The sequence below is a fragment of the Schistocerca piceifrons genome, chromosome 8, assembly GCF_021461385.2.
Source record: "Schistocerca piceifrons isolate TAMUIC-IGC-003096 chromosome 8, iqSchPice1.1, whole genome shotgun sequence".
In the NCBI taxonomy this organism is placed as follows: domain Eukaryota; kingdom Metazoa; phylum Arthropoda; class Insecta; order Orthoptera; family Acrididae; genus Schistocerca; species Schistocerca piceifrons.
In genome coordinates, this window is record NC_060145.1 from 486895926 (window position 1) to 486913211 (window position 17286).

Sequence of the window (17286 nt, forward strand, 5' to 3'; positions counted from 1 at the left end):
TTAAATAACGACGTAGTTGGAATCCATCAGTTTAGTTATCAGTATAACTGCGAGTAGTCTGAAATAGCAGGAATGTCGTATGAATCGTGTAATAACCTCAGCTTATTAACTCCGAGTACATTTTAGTTGATGTTAGAACGATTATTAGTGTTTCAGATTATATGTTTGTAGGTTATCGGTCGCTATTAGAAATATTATCTTCGCAGCTGCGACAGAAAGTACGCGGAACTTCGCCAAAGCACTGTTTAAGTAAAATGTTAACAACGTACGTATTTAAGTATGAAGTAATATGTAAACTGAGTACTGTAGGTTAAATTCGAAGCTTAATTTCTTGTGCTGCTCACATAATAGAATAAAGTGTACAGCCTTGTAATACAACAAAAAATATACGTAATGTGACAGATTCGTTTACTCCTGTGCTGTAAAAGCTAGTCCTATTGGGGAAAGTGTGAGTACGCTAATCCAAGTTTTATGTCAGATTTGCAAACTGCTTGATTTCTCCAGCGACAGCATGTTTATAACATATGAAGACATGCAGATCGAAAAGGTTGACAGTGTTACATTTCTGGGACTACAACTCGATAAGAAATTCAGTTGGGAAGGGCATACCACATTTTTTCATTCTATTATTTCATAAGGGAACATATTCTGTGGTAACTCATCAAACGTAGCAAAAGTTTTTCGCATGTAAAAGCGTGTAATAAAAATCGTTTGTGGTATCAATTCAAAGAACATCATGTAGGAACCTGTTCAAGGAACTTTGTATTCTAACCACTGCTTCCTAGTATATTTATTCCTTAATGAAATTTGTTACAAGTATTTCCAACCGATAGCTTAATACATAATATCAGTACTAGAAATGGGAACAGCAATCTACATAAAGACCTAAAATTACTTACCTTGGTCCAAAAGGGGTCCAATATTCAGGAACATGCATTTTCAATAAGCTGCCAGCAAGTCAGCAACCATTAAAAACTTAGTTTCAGATAAGGCACGGTTTACAGTGTGTTTGAATGACTATTTGATACGTAAGTGTCTGATTCCAGCCATCATCAATATGCTGGAAATGTCTATTTTAAGTGTGTCTATGACGTCACTACATACACATGGCAACAAACACGAAGATACATATAAATAATGCAGTAACATTTCCCACCAAAAATACAATCAAACCAATGGGACAACTGCGGGAAGTTGGGGGTTTTAGGGTGAGGACAAGCTAGTAAAAAAAACACACCATGATCCCAAAACACAAAATGAAGAACAAAAAGAAAAAAAATACAGCATTCTGCTACACCAACAAAAATCTGCAGGAATCGGACACTTCCCTTGAACAATATAGGTCAACTATAGGTGACCATACCAAAACACCAATACCCACAACTAAAAGTACGAAAATTGGAATCAGACATTTCCCTTGGCCTACATAGGTCAACCTCAGATGACGATACTAAAACATCAACACACACAATTATGAGAATGGGAATCGGTCATTATCCGGTGACCTATGTAGGTCCACCACAGCTACTGTTGCCAAAAAACCAACACCTACAACTGCGAAAAATAAAACCGCAATCCCAAAAGTCCACAAATCAATCATCCCTACATAAATTAAATCACATTCAATACTTCATAAATACACAAAACATCACAGCTAGAAAAAAAAAAATTAATTCCACCAGCAAATTCCGGCACTGCAACCTAGATCGACAGCCCCCCCCCCCCCCCCCACACACACACACACACAAACCAACTCATAAACACCGTGCCGTAATGACATTCACACACCACAACACCTTTACGTCGAAGCAGACGGGTGGAATCAGACGCTTCCAGTGACCCCTCCTTCTACTCTGTAGATGAATATCGTAACAGAGACTGATAGACCAGCTTAGGTAAAAATTCTGCTATATTTCAGTTTTGACAGCACTTGGTTGCAACAGTCAAGATCGGGTATTCTGTGTACGATAAATTTATTAAAAGTACGTAACTGTGTTTTATTCTGTCAGTGTACCAATTCTGTAAATATTAGCAGTTACTGTGATATATGCACGTATTTTGACAATCTCCTGACAAATGATGAGGATAATAATTATTATATTCCACTGTATTATGTTATACTTTCTGACATGTTATTTGTCATTCGTGATGGCCAGCGGCTATTTCCGTAGCAGTACGAAAATATTTGTTCGCTCCAGTTACTATCCTCTCTGGAAATATCACCTGGAACTACGACCTTTAACTGGAGTCACCGAGTCAGGAACGTCTAGACACACAGTTATTCCGTTACCAGCTTCCAGGTTATCTGTGGTGGTAGCCCGATAACTACCAGAGAACTAGAACTACGAGCCAATAACGATAACTGCCAGAGGAGAATACCGGCTCTGACAGTTATTTCCATAGCCGCTCGAATTCCTTAGTAACTTTCCTTGTACTATCCGTCCAAGCTAAATTAACACGTAAGGCGGTGGCTTAAGAGAACGACCGTACTTGTTAATGCCTGTACTGCAGCTCCTATCAGCCACGGCTCGAACATTAACTTTATTTAATTGTTTATGCTAAAAGTAACGAAGGCCCACGAAATAGTACACAGTTATTATCAACAGATGGCGCGCAGTCTCACAGTTATTCCCATGGTCTATAGAACGCCTCCAAATGTGCAGTACGATCTTCGGTCAACAGATGGCGCGAGGCACTGTTGACACTAAACAGTTATTGAAATAACTGCCAGAATCAGAGGAACGGTTATCGCAGTAACCGTTACTTCTCAGTAACCGGTTATTTCTATCAGTTACGTTATTTTTTGCCACCTCTACTATCGACGTAATAGGTAACCTGTCCTACACGAAGAACTCAAGAAGTCGGCTGGCTGGGGTAGCTTATTTGCCTTATTAACTCTAAAAGGTTATTAAGAATAATGGCCTCAGACACGGGTGGTGTAAAGCCAATGCCCATTGCGGGCCGTATGGTCCGCGAAAGAGAGAGACTAGTGGGTATGACAAATGAGGAAAGAGCATGGAGAAAACAATGGTTGCAAGATCAAATACTGTCTCCTAACGAACCCAGGCGTGTACCCGAATTGGAACGAGAGTTAATGAATCCTATTCGAAGGGCGTACAGAAAGCCATTGGACGTTATATTTAATGCTCTGAAGCCTACTATTGTGAGTGTTAATAGTGTAGTTGTGATAACCTCATTTAGAATGTTCCCAAAACATTGTATTGTTTGTTTATTTGTAGGGAGAGCGCCGAGCGCAGATTGCACGGTACGTCACCGGAAAAGTCTTTATATCGTTGTTCGCCATATATGCAACGACGTACTACTTCAAATACAATGCAAACGTAAGTTTTCTAGCTGCTATACCCATTACACTTTGCTCGTTAAATGGTTTGGTAACTGATGTTAATCAATTGACATGGCATTGCTCAGCGTTTGTAATTTTTGTTTGCTCAATATAGTTACATTTGCATGCCATCGGGTTTTAGAAGAGGAGAGAGAATGAAAGAGGGGAGTGCACAGTGTAACACTGATTTGCTATTCTGAACAGAACTTGTAAATTGCTTCTCAGTTTAATCTCTGAAGTATTATGTACTCAGCAGCCATGTATTGATATGTGAATGTTCTGCTCCACTAAACAAGGAAAAGTTATCTTCTTTATACGTTGTGTAACCTTAAATGCACAGAAAATTAATTTATACTGAAGTTAAAAGATAAAACTGTCATTGACTCAAAGGTTTGTTTGATAGCTGCAATGCTTTCTTAACCATAGCCCTATCGGAGGTGACATGTCGTCGTCATACTCAGACTTTTGAACAGACTTATTTAAGTCAGTTATAAGGGGACCTACACTTCCATGTGGATTCTGAACCACAATTCAGTTTGAGATTTTTCATATTAACAAGCATTTCCAGAGGTGAAATTCTAAAACTTGGCAGTAATGGGACCTTGGGCCACTTACTTAAGAAAACAAAAAGTTATGGCATTCATTACATCCCTTTTACATGGATTATTACCTCCACAATAAAATTCAGAGGTTGACTTCATGCTCAATAAATAAAATGTGCAAGTGTATGTGGAAAAAGTGCCCTTGAGATGCAATGTTGGATGAACTTCAGTTCGTGGCTTCCATCATCTTCCAAAGTCATTAAAGGACTTAAAAATTTAAAATGTGTGTATTTGACCCAGATGTCTTATGAAAGTCCCAGACTCATCCATATCAGACACTGAACAAACCTACAGCTGAATCATTACAAACAATTTGTCTTGGTAATCTTTTTTTTCCCCCTGTTTTGCTGTGCACTTCAGTTCTGTGGAGGAATCATCGTCTTGGTGTGTCCCCTGCAAAAGTATTTCCTTTCTTCACAGTAAATGTGAATAAACTTAATTTTTTTCAAAGCGTGTTCATATTTGAAGATTGGCTCGATTTGGTTAAAATTCTAGAGATCCTATATTTCCTTGTTAAGAAGGTTTGCACAGTCATGACCAGTATGTGGCACACATTTTCAGCACAATTTTTGCAATTTTTCCTCGTGTTGTAACCTAAGTATGTGTCTGTCTGTATTATTTTTACTGAAATACACACATGAGGTAACCCCCAGTCTTTCACAGTAGCATGTGCAAGTAAGAGCTTCTCGGTTTGTATTGCCTAGAATCAAAGTGATGGCAACTGGTACTGGTGCAGTGTGTCTCCTTTCTACAGGTGAAGTGCCAGAGTTCAGACCTCTCCAGAGGTAGGTTGTGGGTGTGTTAAGGCTAATCCAGCAGTGTGAAGAAGCTGTATTGAACACGCCATGTGAATTACAGACAACAGGTCATATTATTGTGACAGAATATTACCTGAAGAAAGGACACAAAGTATAATGTGGAAATCCTTGCCAATGCATTGTTGAATTGGGATTTGATAAGAGGCAGCAGAGATTTGTTTACAGTGTCGACCCAGCTTGTGCTGTCCAATGAATCACCACATCACAATGGATAAACTGGTATCCAAACTGTGAAAAGTTTCAATGGGATAAACATACTAGAACAGATTATTGCTCAGAGCTTGTTTCATATGAGAATATATTTAAGAAGGAAAGGGTATTGTGAATGCTGGCAGCATAATATAATTGGATCAAGAGTGCTTTACATCTGGAACTTGTTCCAATTTGTGAAACATCAATGAAATGAAAACGTATCAACATTGCAAGAAGTAATTATATTGCTTTAAATAATGTTTTTTCTGGATGCAGTTTATCATAGTGGATCACTGTACCCTGACTTCTGGTGTCATGGTTCATTGACTGTTTAAAGGTAACAACTCGCTCAATTATTCAGGTGCCGATTTGTTAATGAGGGCATATACATTGCTTAAGCCATAGAGAAAGGGAGAGAGAAAACAGATGTAAAACATGTAATAAATTATTTTGTATCAGACTGGAGCAAGAGTTAAAAATACAGATAGCTGCCTTTTGTAGTAAAAGCGTTGGGGTGGAGGGGTCAGCTCTTGTGGTGAACTTTTGGAGTGTATCGTTGTCCTCAGAGGTGAGGCTCAAAAGTTGGTACTTGCCTCCATAATTTTTTCATAGTTGTCACAGCATTTAACATACCAAGAACAAAAGGATTTCGTCCTCACAGTGTTATGCTTTTATAAATCATTTCCACTACAGTCTATCTGCACTATTCTCATCCCTTTCTGTTTCTATTTTCTTCCTTCTATCTCACCTGTTAATCTTGTGCTGTTATATCTTGTTCCATGTCAGACAGGCCTACCTCGTCTCTACATTGATTCCTTTTGAATTGCTGCTACACATTTCTGTTACATACCATTATGTTTGACAAGTATGTAACGAGGAAATTGCTGAAAACAATGTTATTAGGATAGACGTTTCTTAAATTTATAATATTCATTAGCATATTATTATTATTATTAGTAGTAGTAGTAGTAGTAGTAGTAGTAGTAGTAGTATATGGCTCTTGTAGTATACAAATTTTAATGTTGATTCTCTAAGGACATGTGATTCGATGTAAGAGATGCCCTGAAGGTTCTAATCATGCCACATAAAATTGTCTTGGTGCTGAGACACTGGACCCACATTTGAGGGAATGACTGTTCAAATCTCCATCAGATCATTTAGGTTTTCTGTGGTTTCCGTTAAATTCTTAGAGACAGATTTTTGCCTTTGGAAACTGCAAGTCTAATTTCCTGGGTAAGTTCTAGTGTGGGAATCCAGTTCTCAGCTTTGAGCCACATCATCATGTGTAATATCATGAGTTTACACTGCAAAGAATATAAGTGGTCTACATCTATACTCTGCAAACCACTATGAGGTGCATGGCAGAAGGTACATGCCATTCTGCCAGTTATTGCGGTTTCTTCCTGTTCTATTAACATATGGTGCTTGGGGAGAATGATTGTTTGAATGCCTCTGTGCGTGCAGTAATTATTATAATCCTATCCTCACAATCCCTGTGTGAGCGACATGTAGCAGGTTGTAGTACACCCCTAGAGTAATCATTTAAAGACGGTTCTTCGAACTTTGTTAATAGAATTTCTTGGGATAGTTTCCATGTGTCTTCAAGAGTCTGCCATTTCAGTTCCTTCAGTATCTCTGACACCCTCCCATGGATTAAACAAACCTGTGACCATTTTTGCTGCCCTTCTCTTTATGCATTCGATGTCCCGGTACAAGGATTAAATTGGGGCAATTCTCCTGTGTTTTCCTTTGTAAAGGAACATTTGAAAACTGAGTACAGCGTTTGCTTTACTACTCTTAATTTTGGTTCCTATCTCATTTACTAGGGAATGGACATTAACTTTGCTGCCACTAACAGCCTTTACATACAAACAGAATTTCTTTGGATTTTGTGAAATGTCATTTGACAATATTCTTATTGCAGTAGTCATTGAAGGCATCACACATTGCTCTCTTGACAGCCAAGCGCGTTTCATTCACCACCTCTCTGTCTGCAACCCTTCGCCTTGTTTTACACCTATTATGCAGTAATCTATTTCTTTAGACCAGAATGAGATTCTCACTCTGCAGTGGAGTGTGTGCTGATACGAAACTTCCTGGCAGATTAAAACTGTGTGCCGGACCGAGACTCAAACTCGGGGCCTTTGCCTTTCACGGGAAAGTACTCTACCGACTTCACAGAAGCTTGGAAGGTAGGAGACGAGGTACTGGCGGAATTAAAGCTGTGAGGATGGGGCGTGAGTTGTGCTTGGATAGCTCAGTTGGTAGAGCGCTTGCTTGGATAGCTCAGTCGGTAGAGCGCTTGCTTGGATAGCTCAGTCGGTAGAGCGCTTGCTTGGATAGCTCAGTCGGTAGAGCGCTTGCTTGGATAGCCCAGTCGGTAGAGCGCTTGCTTGGATAGCCCAGTCGGTAGAGCACTTGCTTGGATAGCCCAGTCGGTAGAGCGCTTGCTTGGATAGCCCAGTCGGTAGAGCGCTTGCTTGGATAGCCCAGTCGGTAGAGCGCTTGCTTGGATAGCCCAGTCGGTAGAGCGCTTGCTTGGATAGCCCAGTCGGTAGAGCGCTTGCTTGGATAGCCCAGTCGGTAGAGCGCTTGCTTGGATAGCCCAGTCGGTAGAGCGCTTGCTTGGATAGCCCAGTCGGTAGAGCGCTTGCTTGGATAGCCCAGTCGGTAGAGCTCTTGCTTGGATAGCCCAGTCGGTAGAGCGCTTGCCTGGATAGCCCAGTCGGTGGAGCGCTTGCCTGGATAGCCCAGTCGGTGGAGCACTTGCCTGGATAGCCCAGTCGGTGGAGCACTTGCCTGGATAGCCCAGTCGGTGGAGCACTTGCCTGGATAGCGCAGTCGGTGGAGCACTTGCCTGGATAGCGCAGTCGGTGGAGCACTTGCCTGGATAGCGCAGTCGGTGGAGCACTTGCCTGGATAGCGCAGTCGGTGGAGCACTTGCCTGGATAGCGCAGTCGGTGGAGCACTTGCCTGGATAGCGCAGTCGGTGGAGCACTTGCCTGGATAGCGCAGTCGGTGGAGCACTTGCCTGGATAGCGCAGTCGGTGGAGCACTTGCCTGGATAGCGCAGTCGGTGGAGCACTTGCCTGGATAGCGCAGTCGGTGGAGCACTTGCCTGGATAGCGCAGTCGGTGGAGCACTTGCCTGGATAGCGCAGTCGGTGGAGCACTTGCCTGGATAGCGCAGTCGGTGGAGCACTTGCCTGGATAGCGCAGTCGGTGGAGCACTTGCCTGGATAGCGCAGTCGGTGGAGCACTTGCCTGGATAGCGCAGTCGGTGGAGCACTTGCCTGGATAGCGCAGTCGGTGGAGCACTTGCCTGGATAGCGCAGTCGGTGGAGCACTTGCCTGGATAGCGCAGTCGGTGGAGCACTTGCCTGGATAGCGCAGTCGGTGGAGCACTTGCCTGGATAGCGCAGTCGGTGGAGCACTTGCCTGGATAGCGCAGTCGGTGGAGCACTTGCCTGGATAGCGCAGTCGGTGGAGCACTTGCCTGGATAGCGCAGTCGGTGGAGCACTTGCCTGGATAGCGCAGTCGGTGGAGCACTTGCCTGGATAGCGCAGTCGGTGGAGCACTTGCCTGGATAGCGCAGTCGGTGGAGCACTTGCCTGGATAGCGCAGTCGGTGGAGCACTTGCCTGGATAGCGCAGTCGGTGGAGCACTTGCCTGGATAGCGCAGTCGGTGGAGCACTTGCCTGGATAGCGCAGTCGGTGGAGCACTTGCCTGGATAGCGCAGTCGGTGGAGCACTTGCCTGGATAGCGCAGTCGGTGGAGCACTTGCCTGGATAGCGCAGTCGGTGGAGCACTTGCCTGGATAGCGCAGTCGGTGGAGCACTTGCCTGGATAGCGCAGTCGGTGGAGCACTTGCCTGGATAGCGCAGTCGGTGGAGCACTTGCCTGGATAGCGCAGTCGGTGGAGCACTTGCCTGGATAGCGCAGTCGGTGGAGCACTTGCCTGGATAGCGCAGTCGGTGGAGCACTTGCCTGGATAGCGCAGTCGGTGGAGCACTTGCCTGGATAGCGCAGTCGGTGGAGCACTTGCCTGGATAGCGCAGTCGGTGGAGCACTTGCCTGGATAGCGCAGTCGGTGGAGCACTTGCCTGGATAGCGCAGTCGGTGGAGCACTTGCCTGGATAGCGCAGTCGGTGGAGCACTTGCCTGGATAGCGCAGTCGGTGGAGCACTTGCCTGGATAGCGCAGTCGGTGGAGCACTTGCCTGGATAGCGCAGTCGGTGGAGCACTTGCCTGGATAGCGCAGTCGGTGGAGCACTTGCCTGGATAGCGCAGTCGGTGGAGCACTTGCCTGGATAGCGCAGTCGGTGGAGCACTTGCCTGGATAGCGCAGTCGGTGGAGCACTTGCCTGGATAGCGCAGTCGGTGGAGCACTTGCCTGGATAGCGCAGTCGGTGGAGCACTTGCCTGGATAGCGCAGTCGGTGGAGCACTTGCCTGGATAGCGCAGTCGGTGGAGCACTTGCCTGGATAGCGCAGTCGGTGGAGCACTTGCCTGGATAGCGCAGTCGGTGGAGCACTTGCCTGGATAGCGCAGTCGGTGGAGCACTTGCCTGGATAGCGCAGTCGGTGGAGCACTTGCCTGGATAGCGCAGTCGGTGGAGCACTTGCCTGGATAGCGCAGTCGGTGGAGCACTTGCCTCGATAGCCCATTCGGTGGAGCACTTGCCTGGATAGCTCAGTCGGTAGAGCACTTGCCCATGAAAGGCAAAGGTCCCGAGTTCGAGTCTCGGTCCAGCACACAGTTTTAATTTGCCAGGAAGTTATTTCTTTAGACATTTCTTTACGGTGACTGTATACCATGGATGTTCCCTCCCATTATGAACTATTTTACTGGTTACATAACTATCCAGTGCGTGGGCAACCATTCTTTTAAACTTCAGCCAGAGTGCCTGTACATGCTGCTGACCTGTGCTAGAAGTTTCAAGGTCATTGAGATAAGACATTCTGATTTTTTATCTAGTTTACTGAACATATATATCTTTCTGCTTGTTTTAGTTGTACTTTGGTAATCATTGTTGCCACAACTGTGTCATGGTCACTGATAGCAGTTTTGATGTGGACATTCTCAAAGAGTACAGGTCTATTTGTTTCCATTAGATCCAGTATATTTTCATCATGATTGGGGTTCTTAACCACCTATTCTAGGTAGTTTTCAGAAAAGGTATTTAGTAAAGTTTCACATGGTGTCTTATCACACCTATCACTAGCAAAATTTTAATTTCCCCTATTAATTTTTGGGTGATGAAAGTCTCCATCAGTGATTACAGTGTGATTGGGAAACTTGTGTACAAGTGAACTGAGGTTTTCTCTGTTATGGGTTACATCATGAAATGAGTCTGGTGGGAGGTAAAGGATCCAATTACAATTTTATTGCCCATCCCTGATACTGAGTCTTTCCCAGTCAATCTCATATGCAGCTTCAATTTCTCTCTCAGTGGATTTGAGTTTTTTATGTACTGTGACAACCACGTACATTTCCAATTTGGCTGTCCTTTTGATGTACACTTAAATTTTCCCCAAAAATGTCACTGCTAGCAGTTTCAGGTTTCAAATAGCTTTCTGTACCTAGTATTATTTGAGCTCCACTGCTTTTCTTGAGTGCTTCAGACTCTGGGACCTGTTTCTAAATGTAGTCTGTGGTTGTCTTAGAAACTGGTATAAACTATTCTGTTTATTTTGAATTTGTTGCAATTTCCGAGAGTGGGGGTCAGGCAGAAATCTAAGAGCACAGCTTATGTTGCTACGAGTGAAATGATCAGCAGTCTTATTTAAAATTTCTGTTTTCACAAATATTTGACTCTTTTTTATGTGGCACGATTACTTATAGAATTTTATTTCATTCCTAGACCCTCACTGCTCTGTTTACTTCAGATGTACAGCTCAATTCAAATTTTCAGTTCCACGTTTCATTTTTATTTTTTTACTTTTTTTACAGTGTAGTGCAATTTCTTCTGGGATTTAATTTCTTTCATGTTGCTCTTTGTACTTGAGCTATATAGCTTAATTCTAGTTGTTGTTTCTGTATTTCATTATTTTTGTGATTTTTAGCTATGTTTGTTTCCTGTTTGTTGTTTCATATATTTTACTGATACTGTGATTCTGAGGGTCTTATGGTAACTTACCAGTCAGAAGCCCATTTTCCGGTGGTTGTCCCATTAGTTTATATTTATTATTAAGAATTTCTGCAATTCTATAATTTTTGATTACTTTTTCTCATGAGAACTTTTATGAGTGTTGGTTGCCATTGTGAAATCTTGTGTGTGTTGCATCTTTGGATCCAGTATAACGTCATTGGTCAAAGCTGAGTGATGGAATTGTAGAGCAGAATTTCCTTCCTCAGTCTGAATGTTGGCTCCGTTAATAATAAACTCATTGCCAGTCAGACATTACACCCTAATCTTCCTTAAAGATTAAAATTCTTGGGCAACAGACATCTATGATGTGTTTTCCTTCAACAGTTCCATTAATTGTAGCTTGCTCATCAGTAGATGTTCAGATGAAGTGTAGGTGAAAGTACCTGTTGGATTTTTTTATATTTATTATATTTTGGTTCTCATAATTTATGTGAAGAATGTGGTTCAATTTCTCCCAGTGTACTTCATGACAAAAGAGTTCACAAGTGAACAGACGGTTGTTAGTGTCCAACAGGCACAATATTTCGGCAAGTGACCACATTGCATCATCTGGTGCGAACGAGATGATGGCGCCTGATGATGGCAATGTGGTCACTTGCCGAAATATTGTGCCCGTTGGATACCCAACTGTTCACCTGGGAACACTTCTGTTATGTGAAGAATGTTTGGTACAATTGCAAGGTGCTCTACTTTAGTCACTAATAATTTCCTTTTGATTGGCAGTCAGCATCACATAGTATTACTTAATTGTCATCATTCATAAATCTGGATACAGTGCGATTCCTGGTCTGTTTCAGGATTGGACAAGGAAAGGAGGCTGGAGAGTACTTGTCAGCCGCAAGCGCGTCGTTCCCGGAGACCCAGAATATCCTAAGTTGTCTGATAGACAAGTGCCTGCAGACTACGCCTCCAGGGGCTTCAAAAACTCACCTATATAATCAGTATCTTCAATGTAGAAAACTTCACTGTACAGTAATATTATGCTATTGTAAAATAAAATGGAGTTTGTTAGTTTTGATCTCTAGAATTTTTGTACTTCCAGAAGTTTCTCACATTTACCGTATTTACTCGAATCTAAGCCGCACTTTTTTCCGATTTTTTTGTAATCCAAAAAAACCGCCTGCGGCTTAGAATCGAGTGCAAAGTAAGCAGAAGTTCTGAAAAATGTTGGTAGGTGCTGCCACAACTAATTTCTGCCGCCAACTCTATGTGCTGAATTTTTTCCTTCCTGTGAGAAGAGATGGTTGCTAATAGGAACCTTTATGAACTGTGAATCACATGCAGTTTTCTCTTCACCACAAGAATAATACGAATATAAACATTTTGCCATGTATTGTTTCGTGTTTGCTGCTATCGCATTTAAATCCTGTCTGCCTAATAAACTACGAAACTAGAGTGAGACAACAGCAAATGCGGAAGAATATACATATCATGTCATGTTTATATTTGTATTATTCTTATGCCTAATAGTGATACAGTCAGAAATGAAGCACAGCAATTGACTAGATTTTTAAATCTAAGAGGACTCTAATTTCTGTGCAGAATGATATGTACTAAAGAGGCGTCTGCAAAGATTTTCAAACGGAGAAAAATTTCCGCTGAACTCTCGTTCAGAACTTCTATCATACGTAGTATATTATTTGGTTCTTGTTGATCATTAGCAAAGAAAGCAGCAGTGTAAGTAACAACAAATAGCAGTCTGTTGCCATTGTTACGCTAATGAGACGATTCTTCTCTCTCTCTTTTTTAATTGTAAGCGGCCATGCCGCGAGCAGTGACAGGGCATAAACACTCACTATCAGAATGCGACAAACAGTGCATGACACAGTACAGTAATGCACTTTCAGCTTAGAGTGACATAAACCCCTATAAAAAGAGAAAGGCGCTTATCAGATCGAAGAAAAATAAGCAATCAATTCAAACAGCCAGACAAAGCACATGAAAAAGGAAGGGTACCCGTATAAATATTGACGGAGCGCCTGATGCATAGCAATGGCTGCCTGGTAAAACTTAACTGCTAAGCTTACGACTCGAACCAAACTACTGTAGCTGTATCGTCATTCATTCGACCTAAACTGTGTCTCATCTTACAATGGACCAACTTTGTTTCAATTTGGAGGTGCGGCCTAAAACTTTTTTCTCCCCTTGAATTTCGAGTCAATACGGTAAGTTATTAAAACATGAACTGTATGAGATGAGTATTGCAACCACTTTGATGGTTGGCAGAAATGTGACATAATTGTCAGTATGTCTCGTATACATGCCATAGTTGTTTAGTAGTACTGTAAGTGACACTGGCATGAGGTTGCAATATTAACAGTGCCATATACAGATGACGATGTCTAATATTGACTATTGTGATATTGCAACAATGGAAACTCCAGGTAGGAAGATCAACAATATAGGGAAAGACAGATTGATACGTACCGTAAATAACATGTTAAGTTGCAGACAGACATAATTAAAAGACACTTATGTAAAGCTTTTGGTCACAGCCTTTATCAGGATAAGAGAAACGCGTACCATTCATATACACAAGCAAGCATACCTTATACACAAGACTGCCAACTCCAGTGTCTCTGGAGATGAGGTGTTCTTGCTTGCGTGTCTGAATGATGTGTGTTTCACTTTTGCTGATGAAGGCTGTGGCTGAAAGCCTTATATAAGTGTCTTTTAATTATGCCTGCCTGCAACTTAACATATTGTCATATTTACATGCTTGTCAGAAAGAACAAACACGATCGGTCTGAGGAGCGTGCATGGTTAGCTGAAGTGGTTAAAGTGACTGCTCTCAGTATGTGGGAAATCTGGACCTGAGTCCTGATCAGCACAAATTTTCGTGTGTCACTTTTGGGTACCTAATACAGCTCATGTCAAGGAATTTGCAGTCGGTGAATAAATTTGGAAGTATTGTGAGATTTACTGCATTCTTGTGGTGATTGTATCATAAAAGGCTGTGTAAGAAGAAGAAGGTGAAGTGAGGTGGTGAATCTGTAATGAACTGGTTGTTCAGTATTTCATCTTTTGCACTGCTAATTGAAAATTGCATTCTATATCTGGAAAGGGAGTGCAATATTTATTGTGCACATTGCAATGTTTGTGGTAGACTACAAGTGGAACCATAGCAGGGAGAAGAAGAATGTTCTTTCTAGCTTAGTGTTTACATAGGAAGCATTGGACAGGTGGCATTCACACTCACACACACTACAAACAGCATTGGTGGATGATGGCACTGTACTGATTCTGATTTTGTTGGATGGCAATAGCTAAAATTTTCTTAACTTGTTTTGGGACTTCTAATGTCGTGAGAAAAATGGTTAAATGAAAACCGGAGCAAGATATTAGTGGTGGCACATTATTGGGTATATACTTTACCTATGTTATGTGTTTGGTGTTATTGTGAGACCTTTTTTTGTAAATGACACACACACACACACACACACACACACACACACACACACACACACACACACACACACACACACTCTACCGGCTGAACATACATTGCCAAGACTGCAGTTCGACAGATAGATTGGGGTGAAGGGTGCATCAGGTGGATTGTGCAGCTGAACAAGTATTGCCAAGACTGCAGTTTGACAGATTGGGATGAGGGGTGCATCAGATGGGATGGGTGGAGGAAGACATGAAGTGCGAGGATGAGGGAAAGGTGGGTGATGGCTTGGAAGGAGGCAGCAGGTGTGCAGGAGAGAAATGTGACACATGGGCATTGGAGCCAGTGAGTTTACGTGATGCATGATCAGGAGGAGTGGGTTGGAGAGGGGTGGCAGGGCAGAGGAAATGTACACTATTGGGTGCAAGGTGTGGGTGCAGTGGTTTAACTGAGACTGAGACCAAAAGGATTACGGGAACAAAGGATATATTGTAAGGATAACTTCCATCCATGTAGTTCAGGCATCTGGTGTTGGGGCAATGATCCAGAGGGCACAGATTGTGAAGCAGTATTGTGGGCACGTTGTGCTCGAGCAGCACGTTGTGCAACTGAATGGGCAACTCTGCTATCGGCCACAGTTTGGTGGCGGATAGTCATTCTGGTGGACAGTTGGTTAGTGCCCACTTAAAATGCTGTGCAGAAATTGCAGTAGAGCTGGTATATCACATAGTTGCTTTCACAGGTGGCCCTGCCGGTGACAGGATAGGGTAAACGTATAACAGGACTACAGTAGGATTTGCTGTGTGAGTGAATTGGACAGGACTCGCACCTGTGTCTTCCACAGGTATTATATCCCTGCGGATTGGGAGTGCTGGCATAGGAGTGGACTAGGATGTTGCATAGCTTGGGTGAACAGTGGAGTACTAATTTAGGAGAGGTGGGGAGGATTGTCTGATTCCAGGGCATGGCAATAAAAATTGTGAAAGCTGCCATGCAGATTGATGCGCTCATTGAAAATAAAAAAAAATAAAGAAAGAAATGATCCAGGAGAGAGTAATTTCCAGCGATTGCTCTGTACATTCTCAAAGCACATGCAAAGGGGTTTTACTTAACATTTAAAACAGATCAGAAATAATAGCAATTCTCTGTTATAAACTATATATGTGGTATGTGTTCATATAATATAAAGCACACTCTATGTTTAGCAAACATAGATACTCGTCATACATGTTATAGCATTCTTACTTGTATTTCATAGTAAATTATGTATGATGAAGTCCTGTTAAATAAGTTCTGTGTCCGCATCCATAGTCTAGTGGTAGCTTTACCACCTACCACACAGGGGGCCCGGGTTCAATTCCGGCAGGGGACTTGCAAGTCGCCGATGTGGCGTCACCTAAAAAGGACTTGTAATACGGAGGCCGAACTCCCCCAAATGGGGCCTTCCGGCCGACAATGCCATATGATCATTTCATTTTTATGACCATGTGGCATCTCTCTTTGCTTCAGGGCTTAGAATGTTATAAACAATTTTATCCAGGATGTGCATCTGGGAACAAAAAGCTCTTATTTTATATGTATCTATTTTATTTGTTCCAGTAAATCTCTCACATACTCTCTCAGATATTGGACAAGTCATTATTTATGACTATACTAAGTTTAGATAGTGAGAACTCCCGGTTCATATATCGATGATATAAGGAAAATATAGATTGCTACTCACCATAAAGATAACTTGTCTTTTCGTTGTGCCTGTCTGCAACTCGGTGTCACCTTTACAGTGAGTAGCAATCTGTCTGTTCCTTACATTGCTAAGGTTAGATATCTTAATTACAATTGAATATCTGTTACATATACATGATATTTTTGTAACAGTGTAAGAGGGCTGTGCATTGACAGCTGTCAATTGTCCTCAGGTGTGATGTATGTGGAAAGGTTTTCAAAGTGATTATGGCCGCATGATGGGAATAAACAGGCTTCAAATGCAGAATGGAAGCTGGAGCTAGACACATGAGACATTCCATTTCTGAAGTCAATCTTCCAAAATTCGTGGAGTCAAAAGTGTGCCAAGAATACCAAATTTCAAGCATTACCTCCTACCATGAACAGCCCAGTGGCTGTCGGCGTACGCTTAACGACCCAGAACTCAATGTGTGATGTACGAGGAATGTATCCGTTAGGACAGGCAGCAAAATTAGCTGTTAATGAGCTATGGTAACAGATGACTAACACCACAGCACCTCTCCTGAGCTTGTGACTGTATCAGTTGGACCCTACATGACTGGAAAACAATGGGCTAGTCAGAGGATTCCTGTTTTCAGTTGGTTAGAGCTGATGGTAGGGTTTGAGTGTCGTGCAGACCCCAGGAAGCCGTGGACCCAAGCAGTCAACAAGATACTCTGCAAGGTGGTGAAGGCTCAATAATGGTGTGGGCAGTGTGTACCTGGAATGGACTGGGTGCTTTGAATGTTCGGATACGTGGAGATCATTTGCAGCAATTTATGGACATCATGTTCCCAAACAACGGTGGGCTTTTTAATGATGACAATGCATCATGTCATGGGGCCACAATTGTTCACAACTCTCTTGAAAAACATTCTGTACAATTTGAGTGAATGATTTGGCCACCCAGATCACTTGACATGAATCCTATCAGACATTTATGGGACATAATCGAGAGGCCAGTTTGTGCACTGGCAACAATTTTGCAATTATGGGCGGCTATAGAGGCAGAATGGCTCAATATATCTCTAGTGGACTTCCAACAACTTATTGAGTCCTAGCCGTG

General features: G+C 42.5%; 1 protein-coding gene and 1 non-coding gene across 2 annotated transcripts; both read left to right on the forward strand.

Annotated features, from left to right (window-relative positions):
* Positions 1 to 2893: 2893 nt before the first annotated feature.
* Positions 2894 to 12125, forward strand: LOC124711698. Its single transcript, XM_047241899.1, has 3 exons — positions 2894 to 3163; positions 3240 to 3341; positions 11905 to 12125. Exons 1-3 carry the CDS (start codon positions 2918 to 2920, stop codon positions 12043 to 12045), a joined length of 489 nt encoding a protein of 162 aa, XP_047097855.1. The 5' UTR covers positions 2894 to 2917; the 3' UTR covers positions 12046 to 12125.
* Trnas-uga lies at positions 9638 to 9712 on the forward strand. The gene has a single exon. It is a non-coding gene; the product is annotated as a tRNA-Ser (tRNA).
* Positions 12126 to 17286: the final 5161 nt, after the last annotated feature.